The sequence below is a fragment of the Canis lupus genome, chromosome 27, assembly GCF_011100685.1.
Source record: "Canis lupus familiaris isolate Mischka breed German Shepherd chromosome 27, alternate assembly UU_Cfam_GSD_1.0, whole genome shotgun sequence".
NCBI classification, from domain to species: domain Eukaryota; kingdom Metazoa; phylum Chordata; class Mammalia; order Carnivora; family Canidae; genus Canis; species Canis lupus.
The window spans coordinates 42,723,423-42,734,461 of record NC_049248.1 but is presented as its reverse complement, the minus strand read 5'-3'; the positions used below and the strand labels follow the sequence as shown (position 1 = coordinate 42,734,461).

At 35.1% G+C, this 11,039-nt stretch overlaps 1 protein-coding gene across 3 annotated transcripts in view; it reads right to left on the bottom strand.

Moving 5' to 3' along the window:
• Positions 1-305: 305 nt before the first annotated feature.
• Positions 306-11,039, bottom strand: part of ATF1 (activating transcription factor 1) — a 74,288-nt gene continuing 63,554 nt past the window's right edge. For 2 of the 3 annotated variants that reach the window (XM_038577659.1, XM_038577660.1), the window contains 3 exons: positions 9,360-9,542; positions 9,116-9,275; positions 306-1,856 (listed from right to left, as the gene is read on the bottom strand). In XM_038577659.1, the coding sequence (XP_038433587.1) occupies positions 1,712-1,856; positions 9,116-9,275; positions 9,360-9,542 (488 nt within the window). In that variant the 3' untranslated portion in view covers positions 306-1,711. Of the gene's footprint in view, positions 1,857-5,962; positions 6,093-9,115; positions 9,276-9,359; positions 9,543-11,039 lie in introns of all 3 variants that reach the window. The other variant, XR_005380146.1, reaches the window with a different exon arrangement.

Genomic DNA, 11,039 nt, shown 5'->3' with positions numbered 1-11,039 from the left:
ACTGTAGCAAGATTTTCAAAACTCTAATACATGCCATTCATGCTCTATACAATAAAAGGGAATATAATTTATACACTCAAGATTTGTTCATAGGCAATAATTATTTCCATCAGCATATAAATTGAGGGACACCTGCGTGGCTCAGCGGTTGTGTTTGCATTTGGCTCAGGGTGTGATCCTGGAATCCGGGATCGAGTCCTGTCTGCAGGGAGCCTGCTTCTCCCTTGCCTGTGCCCCACTCCCTCTCTCATGAATAAATAAATATCTTTTTAAAAAAATGAAGAGAATGGCTATCAGGAAGCTTGTCCACATATCAAGTGATATATTTTACATTCAGCAAACTTAATTTTATCAAATATCCTTTAATTTCACAGACAACAATATGATACATATTGTGTAAGAAGCGCACAATAATTTTGCAGTACAATTTCAAAGTGTATACAAACTGGAATACAGAGGTTAAACACTGGTGTACTGATGGGCATTCTTGAGCTTTGGATAAACTGTATACAAAACTTGCAATTCAAATATTAGCCAATCTGGAAACTTTCTCATAATATAAAAATGATACTTTGAGATGCAAAATATTTTTTTTTTACTAAACAAACTATATAAACATTTAAAATAATCATTAAAAACTCAACTTTAGAATTTATAAAGATTAGCTATAAAAATATATTGGCAGTCACTTTTCTTAGAAATGTACCATTCACTACATTACAAAATAGACTCTAACATAAAATTGCCTTAATAACCATACTATTTTAGAATCTGATAAACCTTACATTAAATTGATTATAAAATCCTCTTGGAAAACTTTGGTATGCATCTTCAGAAGGTTTTTAAAAAATACTCTAATATCATCTCAAGGGCCTGTAAACATTCCATTCTATTAAAGCACAACAGAATAAGTAATGTATATTGAACTGCATACAGAATATAGAATCAAAAAACAATTTATTATATATTCGTAGAAAATCTCCATTCCCAGAGTAACCAAAAAACAAGCTATTTAAAAGTATCAAACTTTTAAACAGAAGTTCTCTTTCCATTCGGATAAAAAAATGTTACAAAATCACCACACTCCATTCATGTACCTTATATGCCTTTTAGGACAAAGCCTAAAAATAGTGACTCCATGTCTCAAAACCCCTCTCAAGTCCAAAAAACAAACTTTAAAAAAACCATTTAAAAGATTTGACAATAGAACAAGTATACATAATCAGAACACATAATTTATATATTTAGTTATGGTATTAGCTTTTCTTTTATATTTGTAATTTAGAATTTATCGGCAGAAAAAACCGTACACGCGCACACACACACATACACAACTGAAAAAGGTAAATTTTAGGAAACAGTAAGAAATGCAAACCTACAGGGTAAACTGATTTATTTTAAAAATCAATTTACCAAATTTCATCTTATCTGCCATTTTTGGATTCTTGTTATTTAGAAAATTCAAATTGGTGCAAATTCATTTCCTGCTTCTTGCGTAGGTTTAATTTGTACAGTGTTTCCAGTTGTGCCAGTAACTTCCTTGAGGTCATTTTCTACTTTATCTTCTGTCACCAGATCTCTTGCATAAGATATTTGAGTTGCAAAAGCCTAAATAAAAAGCTTCATTTTTGACCTTTTAATTTATAAAACTCCACTAGAAAAAAAAATCCATCTAATTTTAGGCAAGTCTGCAAAAATATTTCTTTCTTAATCAAACACTTTTGTGGGAATAAAGATCCTTCAAAGTTTTTAACTCTTCTATTAGAGTTTTGTTTTGATTTTCCAAGACTGCAACTCGATTTTCCAGGCATTTTACATATTCTTTCTTCTTTCTGCGACATTCTCGAGCAGCTTCTCTAAATATAAGCATTAAAAACCAGTGTTAGAAAAAAAGTTCACATTCTTTAAATGGTAAGTGCACCGCATTAATCCTCCCTGGTCATCCATATCGCCATTGAGCGAAATACATTGATCTTAAGCGTAGAATTCAATCTGATTTGGCAAATGCATATACCTGCATAACCTACACATTTATCAAGACAGAACATCTTTGTTGTCCCAGAAAGATCCCGCATGCCCAGTCCTGGTCAGTCCTTTCCCCCAACAATTACTGTTCTGATTTTTATCACCTATTCCACATCCTCCTGTAACAGAGTCATACAGTATATACTCTTGTGTTTGGTCTCCTTTCACTCATTATATTTTTGAGTTTCATTGATGTTTGTGCAGTGGTTTTTTCCCTTACTGCTGCTGGGTGTATTCCACTGTGACTATCACCACAGTTTATCGATCTATTCTTTGGGGCTGTTTCTAGTTTTAGCTGCTATGCTTATACCTGTCTTTTTGTGAACAGATGTCCCATTTTTCCTGGACAAATATCAAGAAGCAAAATTTATGGGTCCTCTGGTTATCTTCCTTTATTTTTTATATAGGTTTTAATTACAAACAGTGCTTGATACTCAGTTTTGTACATGTCCTCTTAACAATATTTCTATGAAGTCCCATGCATGTATTACATAAATAGAGAAGTAGAAAAGTATTGAGTATTTTTTATACTATGTACTTAATGTAAGTATTACCTGCAACTTATTTTTTTACACACAATTTTAATGATATTTCTATGTTGGTACAGATCTTTGCCATGTGAATATTTCACTGCTAATTCATATTCATTTCCCCAACTACTAGTGAGACTCAACATCTTTTCAAATACTGGTCATTTGGATCTCTCATGTAAACTTGCCTAGTCATACCCTTTTTCTATTCATATCTTTTCCTGTTTTACAATGAGAAATTACAACCAGGAAAGCCTGGGTGGCTCAGTGGTTGAGCGTCTGTCTGCCTTTGGCTCAGGGTGTGATCCTGGGATTGAGTCCCACATCGAGCTCCTACAGGGAGCCTGCTTCTTCCCCATGCCTAGGTCTCTGCCTCTGCGTGTCTCTCATGAATAAATAGAAAAAAAAAAAAGGAAATTACAACAACCTAAGGACTCTCTCTGTGCATTATACATATTAATCCTTTATTTAAAAAAAAAAAAAAAAAAAAAAAAAAGGGCAGCCCAGGTGGCTCAGGGGTTTAGTGCTGCCTTCAGCCCAGGGCCTGATCCTGGAGACCCGGGATCGAGTCCCATCGTCAGGCTCTCTGCATGGAGCCTGCTTCTCCCTCTGCCTGTGTTTCTGCCTCTCTCTGTCTCTCATGAATAAATAAAATCTTAAAAAAAAAAAAAAGATTATCTGAGAGAGAGACACAGAGAACACATGCACATGGTGGGAAGGAGCAGAGGGAGAAGGAGTCCTAAGCAGACTCCAAGCTGAGCTTGGAGCCCCAAATGGGGCTTGGTCTCACCACCTTGAGATTTAGGACCTGAGCTGAAACCCAAGAGTCGGACAGTTAATCAACTGCCCAAGTGCCCCTCTTTATCTGTTCTTTTTTTTAAGATTTATTTATTTATTTACTCATTCATTCAGAGAGAGAGACAGACAGACACACAGGCAGAGGGAGAAGCAGGCTCCATGCAGAAGCTCAACATGATCTAGGATCAAGCCCCGGGCCGAAGGTGGCGCTAAACCGCTGAGCCACCCGAGCTGCCCATCTTTATCTGTTTTTATATTATTTTCTACTCTACCATTTGACTTCTCAGATTTTTAAAATTTTTATATCTTATACCATAAATGTCTTTTTCTTGGCTTAAATTAAAATTCCCTGCACTGTATATTCTTCTTTTAATTTTAAAGATTCTATAGCTTAATTTTTCACAATGAAATCTTTACCTGGAATTACTTTTGTATGTGATATAAAATAATGAGTCCAATTTAATTTTCTTTCACATGTGGAGCTGTCAGTTAACATTTATTAAATAAACCGTCCCTTAGAAGTATACTAACACAAAAAGCTATTTTTGGGCTTTACCCTGTTTGCTAATGTTACTGTCTGCCCCTTTGCTAATACCAAGTTTTGGGGTTGTTTTTTCCACCCGGGCACCCCACTGATACCAAGTTTTGATTACCGTGGTATTAGAGAGTATGTTTCAATGCTTAACATGACAAGTAAGCTCTTTCTGTTCTTAACCATTCTTGAGTATTTTTTTCTTTCATGTAAACTTTTATTTTGTCTAATTCCACGGAGATCTACAGAGATTCTAACTTGAATCACAAGTTTCTTTCTTTTTTTTTTTTTAAAGATTTATTTATTTATTCATGATAGACATAGAGAGAAAGAGAGAGGCAGAGACACAGGCAGAGGGAGAAGCAGGCTCCATGCTGGGAGCCGGATGCGGGACTCGATCCCGGGACTCCAGGATCGCACCCTGGGCCAAAGGCAGGCGCCAAACCACTGAACCACCCAGGGATCCCCCACAACAAGTTTCTATGTGAATTTTGGAAGAACTGATATTTTATATTAATGGCCCTCATCGAAGAACACCGGTATTTTCTATATATTTCGATACTGTTTTAGTTCTCAATAAGATCTTTAAAATGTGGATCCTATGTCTTTCCTATTGAATTTGCTAAGTATTTTATGATATGTTACTAATGTGAATATTACTTCCCATTGTATTTTCAAGATGGTAATTCATAGAAAAATAACTTATTGCTGAATTCCTTATAAAGCACGGTAGTTTAAAATCTTTTTTATTATGGAATAGTATACACACACAAGACTGTAGTATAGTTATAAGTTATGAAGCATATCTGCAAAATTATAAAATGAACACATGTAAACCCAACACCCAATTGAATAAGTAAATAATCAATATTGCTGAAAGAACCCTCTGTGCATTTTCCTGATTCCATCCCTCTGCCTTTTGCCCAAAAGCAATTATTAGCTTCAATTTTTTATTTATATTCATAGTTTTAGTAATAAAGGCCTCTAAATTACATATAATTTAGTGTGCTTATTTTCTAAAATTACAACCTGTTTTCATTCAACTTTATTTTTCTAATATTTATTCATGTTACAGTGATCATTCACTCAGTTGATACAAATGAACACTCTTTCATTGTATAAATACAAGTACAATGTATGTATCCATTCTGTTACTGATGAATACTTAGGTGGTTTCCTAATTTTTGCTGTGTGAACATTCTTATGCATACTTCCTGCAATAGTCTGTCTTAGGCACATACACAGAGTAACAGCTGAGTCAAGAAGCACATCCAGATCAACTACACAAGATAAGGCCAATTAATTTCAAAGCAGCCATACCAATTTTCACTCCTGTAAGCAGTCTTTGAGTTTCACTGTTCCAAAACCTTGCCAATTCCTGGTTAGACTTTAAGATTTTTGCTAATTGGGTGGGGATAAATGGTATCTGAGTATGTGGTATTTATTTGCATTTCTTTGATTACTGATAAGGGCAAGCAATTTTTCATAAGATTATTAACCACCTGTGTTTTCTGAGAAATGCCTATTTATCTTCTGTTGGGTTGTACTTATTAATTTTGAAGATATTTGTATTTTTTCAAACACATTTTTTGGGGTTAGACATGCTGCCTGTATCCTCTATAGGCTTGAAGCTTGTATTTTCACTCTATTTTGATGAAAAGAAATTATTAATGAAGATTCATTAATCTTTTATGTTAAAGTTTGTGTGTGGGAGGGGGTGTGAGTTGTTTTAAGGTATTTTTTCCTATTCCTGAAGCCAAAAAATTACATATTCTCACCACAAAATTTCAAAATGTCACCTTTCACATTTGTGTTTTTATCCATCTGCAGTGATCTTTGTGTATGGTGTGAGAAAAGAAATCCAGTATTTTTTTCACATATCAATAATTATCCTGGTACCATTTACTGAAGTGTTCCTCCTTCCCCCAATAATCTATCCTACTGTATTAGGGTTTTATGTGTTCATGGATCTATTTTTGAGCTCTCAATTTCTTTGGTCATTTTGTTTTTTTTCTCAATGCCAGTATCACATTATTTCAGTTATCACAGCTTTAAATAAAACTTGATATCTCCTCACCTTATTCTTGTCTGGAATATTTTGGCTGTTCTTGGCCCTTTACTCTTCTATCAATTTTAGTATCACTTGTCAAGTTCTTCAAACAACCTGTTTGGGTTTTGATTGGAAGTGCACTGAATCTATGGATCAACTGGGGGAAAAATAATCATCTTTATAATACTGAGTTTCTATTATCTATGGACATAGTATTTATTTCTCCATTTATTTAGATCTTCCTTAACGTCTTTCAAAAATCACTGTACAATATTTTTCATAAATGTCTTAGACATCTTTTGTTAGATTTATTCTCAGGTATTTTATTTGCTGATAACATAAATGATATATTTTTAATAATTATTTATTTACCAAACCATTGCTGATGTAAGGAAATATGATTTTTGAAAACGGGCTTTATATTTAGCAGCCTTATAAATTCATTACTTCTAATAATTTTTCTGTAAGTCCATTTTAAAAAATAGGCAATTCTGTATAAAATAGTTTTCTTTCATTTAAATTCTTGTAATTGCCCCCTGCCCTTTTCCTGTTTTACTGAATTGCCAAAGATTTCCAGTACAACGTTGAAGAGAACTGTTTCCTTTTCAAGCTTTCATACTTTGTAGATGATTCTACTGGATATTCTAAGCAGATGAATATATATTTGCTACTAATAGCAGTTTTATTTTTCCCAATTTTTATCATTTTTATATGGTCTCTTCATCTTTGATGATTTTCAATGACATCCTTTTTTTTTTTTCCTTTGAATATAGTAGATACATTAACTGAAGACTTCTCATATCTCATTCTGTTATCTGCTCTTTCTAGCTCCTGAAAGGTAGTATGGTATTATCTAAGACTTTGGACTCTGAAACATGGACATGTGTGTTTAAATCCTACCTCTACCACTTACTAAATAGTTTAATCTTGGGTGAAAAATTACTTTAGGGGTTGGGTAGTCTGTGATTTTTCAACTTATATTTGTTAGAACTCGTATGAGAATTTGTCAAAGCCTGGGTTGAGATCGCTTTCTTCCAAAAAGTTGGGGCACTTTGGACCCAGATCCATTTTTAAATTATAGCTCTTAAACAACACAGGTTTCAACTGTGAGTCTACTTATATGCAGATTTTTTTCAATAAATATAGTACTGTAAATGTATTTTCTCTTCCTTATGATTTTAACATTTTCTTTTCTCTAGTTTATTCTAAGAATACAGTATATAATACACCTAACATACAAAATATGTGTTAACCCACCGTTATCAGTAAGGATTCTGGTCAACAGTAGACTAAGTTTTTGGGGAGTCAAAAGTTATACATGGATTTTCAACTGAGGAGAGGTCAGCACCCTAACCGTTGTTGTTCAAAGGTCAATTTTATAACTCTCAGTTTTGGATAAAGCACTTCTTGTGTGTTGAGTTCAGGAAAAAGAATCTCTGATCCATTTTCCCAGCCTGCACAAACCCCAGGCTTTGTCCCTGGTCCCCACCGATTACCAAAGCTATACCAATCACAAAGATTTGAATTTATCTATAAAGTATATAGGGGCTGCTTCAGTGCTTATTAACCTCATGGTCTTGTGCTTCTGGTTCATCTTTTTTTTTTTTTTAAAGATTTTATTTATTTATTCATAGAGACACAGCTAGAGAGAGAGAGGCAGAGACACAGGCAGAGGGAGAAGCAGGCACCATGCAGGGAGCCTGATGTGGGACTCGATCCCGGGTGTCCAGGACCACACCCTGGGCTGCAGGCAGCGCTAAACTGCTGCGCCACCGGGGCTGCCCTTCTGGTTCATTTCTAACCTCAACAGATAGCTCTTCTAATTATTTAAAGGGGTGGGTTTTTTTAATATTTTATCAAGCTTTTTTAAAGATTTATTCATTTGACAGAGAGAGAGCACAAGCAGGGGAAGCAGCAGGCAGAGGAAGAGGAAGAGGGAGAAGCAGGCTTCCTGTTCAGCAGGAAGAGGAAACAATTCCTACTCTGGATGTGGGGCTCGATCCTAGGACCCTGGGATCATGACCTGAGCCAAAGGTAGACACTTAACCGACTGAGCCATCCAGGTGCCCCTCATCAAGCTTTTAAAAATATTATATAGCTGAGGTCATACTGTCAGAAAGAGAAGTCTCATTCTAGTTAATTTTTAACAAGTCTTTTCGGTTTCCTAGGTACACAATCATATAGTCAGCAAAAAAATACAGTTTTTCTCCTAGTATTTACACATCTTAGTTTCTTGTCTTAGTGCACACATCTGCTGGAACCTCCAAAATAACATAATCCTGCCATGTTACCAAGTTCATTTACAACGATATCTGCTCTTAATTTTTAGTAACGAAACATTTTATCCTGAAGTAATTAAATGCATCTCTCTGGTCCTCTTATAATAATTTTTATTGCTCTAGAAAATCATCCTTTTATTCTGGTTTTCTAACTTATTGTTGAGGAGCTGAAAATAGAATCCTATTGTAATTTTAAAAACATTTTTTTATCTGTGGATATCTCCCCTTTTTGGTTCCTAATATAATTTACTGGTATCCTTTCTCTCCTTTTTTCCCCTTGAACTCACTGAGAAGGCGACTCATTTTTATTTCTCAAAGAACTGATGGTTTTTCATGGCTGATGTACATATAGCTATGTTTAAAATACATTTAAAATGAAAATAAATGTTTCTAGAGGTTAAATCACTGCTATATATTCATGGGTAAAATTAATTTTTGAGGATCATTTCTGCGTCCATCACTTTTCGTAGGAATTCTTTCCTCTTCTTGCTGTCAATGGCTAGCAGCAAATTATTATTTTCATTTAACTTTTGTCAGCCCAACAAGAACAAAATAAATTGAAAAGCTCTGCTTAACAGTACTATTCAAAAGATACAATATATGAAATAAAGAGATAAACAATGGAATGCAGTGGTGCACTGGAAATGAACTAGACATAATCTAACACTCAGTTTAAAAAAGTGTATATAACCTCTCTTCATTTTTTAAAAAGTAAGCTCTATATCCAATACGGGGCTCAAACTCACAACCCCATGATCAAGAGTCATGTGCTCTAACGACTGAGCCAGCCAAGTGTCCCAAACCTCTCTCATTTTTAATATGCACTTCCAGTTAACACCTGGTTATGTCTTGATATTTATAAAAACATTACCCATTCTGGCAATACAATTTTACTACCTACCTGTTTTTCATCAACCTTATTTCTCTTTTCAGTTGGGGGTCATCTGTTTTAGTTGTCTGAGATGTTAGAGTCACAGGGGAAGTCATCACCACAGTTTGTGGTAGTGAAGTAGCTGAAGGTGTGGTACGGATCTGATAAGTCTGCATATCTCCTGATGCAGCTGTGTGGTCAAAAGATTGAGTTAATTCGTAAGTGTCTTTGAAAGTACATTGGATGTTTTCTATAGACATTTAAGCATACTTACTTTGTACAACCACTTGGTTGCTGGGCACAAGTATTTGCTGTCCATCAGAGGTCTGTGCATACTGGAGAATTGTTGTACCTTGCTGAGTACTGCCTGAATTTGTCATGGTTAATGTTTGAAGTCCCTGTACTCCATCTGTGCCTGGACTGGCCAGTTGTAAGGCTCCATTTGGGGCAATGGCAACTTTAACCAAAGAGAGAACATAGCTTTTGTAAGGCTATACAATACACTAAATTGCAAAGGATTGGTGAAAAATACCCCTAAACACTATTTATTAAAACAGGTCTGAATGCAGTTCCACTTGATAACTGTTGACTACTTTGAACTATAGGTAAAAGAAATAAAATGGCATTTATCTGTAAAATTTTATAGTTCAGATGCACCAATCTTAAATTTAGTCTCAAACTACAATATAACTGATTAGTCAAAACACATTTTAGGTTCCATGAAGCACCACATGCTAATTGCTAATGCTGTCACATTAATTCTGGTGCAGTAGGAGAGGGTATCAATAGCTAGCTTTTAAAGGAAAAATAAGTAGAAGGAAACATTAACATAGTTTGTAATTTTTATACAAATAAGCTGTAAAAAAAAAAAAAACACAAAAAAACAAATAAGCTGTAAAGTTGGGCAGCCCCGGTGGTGCAGTGGTTTAGCGCCACCTGCAGCCCAGGGTGTGATCCTGGAGCCCCGGGATTGAGTCCCACGATGGGCTCCCTGCATGGAGCCTGCTTCTCCCTCTGCCTGTGTCTCTGCCTCTCTCTTTCTGTGTGTCACTCATGAATAAATAAAATCTTAAAACACACACACAAATAAGCTGTAAAGTATTTTTTTGTGTGTGTAAAGTTTTTTTTTGTGTGTGTGTGTAAAGTATTTTTGAATAGACTATGCTTATGGAAAAATTTTAATTGGATTAAAGGTTATATAATGAAAACATAAATCTTCATACTGTTTCTGAGCTCTGCTTTCCAGTGGTAACCACTGTTAAAATGTACTAAATGTTACTTACCTAGGTGATATTTTAAAAATGTAATCTATTCAAGTCACTTCCTAGAGAAAAATCACCAGTAAGGTTTGTCATGAGAAAGCCCAGTTATAGATCACATTACTATATGCCCCCCCCAAATATTTTTCAATAAATTTCATTTATGTTAATATTTTCCTCTCAAACTTTATTTTATTTTTTAAAAGTATTTATTTATTTATTCATGAGAGATACAGAAAGAGAGAGGCAGAGACACAGGCAGAGGGAGAAGCAGACTCCATGCAGGGAGCCTGACATGGAACTTGATCCCAGGTCTCCAGGATCACACCCCGGGCTGAAGGCAGTGCTAAACTGCTGAGCCACCCAGGCTGCCCTCCTCTCAAACTTTGAAACACTCAAAAGGTCTGATGGAATAGAAAACATTTTAGCATTATGCAATCCCACATAATAAATCCCCTTTAGAATTTAATGCCTCATCTCGGTACACTCTTAAGATTATCATTATGTAACTTTTTGTCCCTCTTTTTACACTCTGGACCAGAAAGCCAAAACACATTTGTCTAGACATGTGTGTTTTAACTGAAAATAATTTTTCTGGAGTTTCTAATTATCCCTCCTCCACTGCCACACAACAAGTATTCCTACATACTTTAATTTACACGACTTTAGAAGTAACGACAGCGTTTAGATGCAGA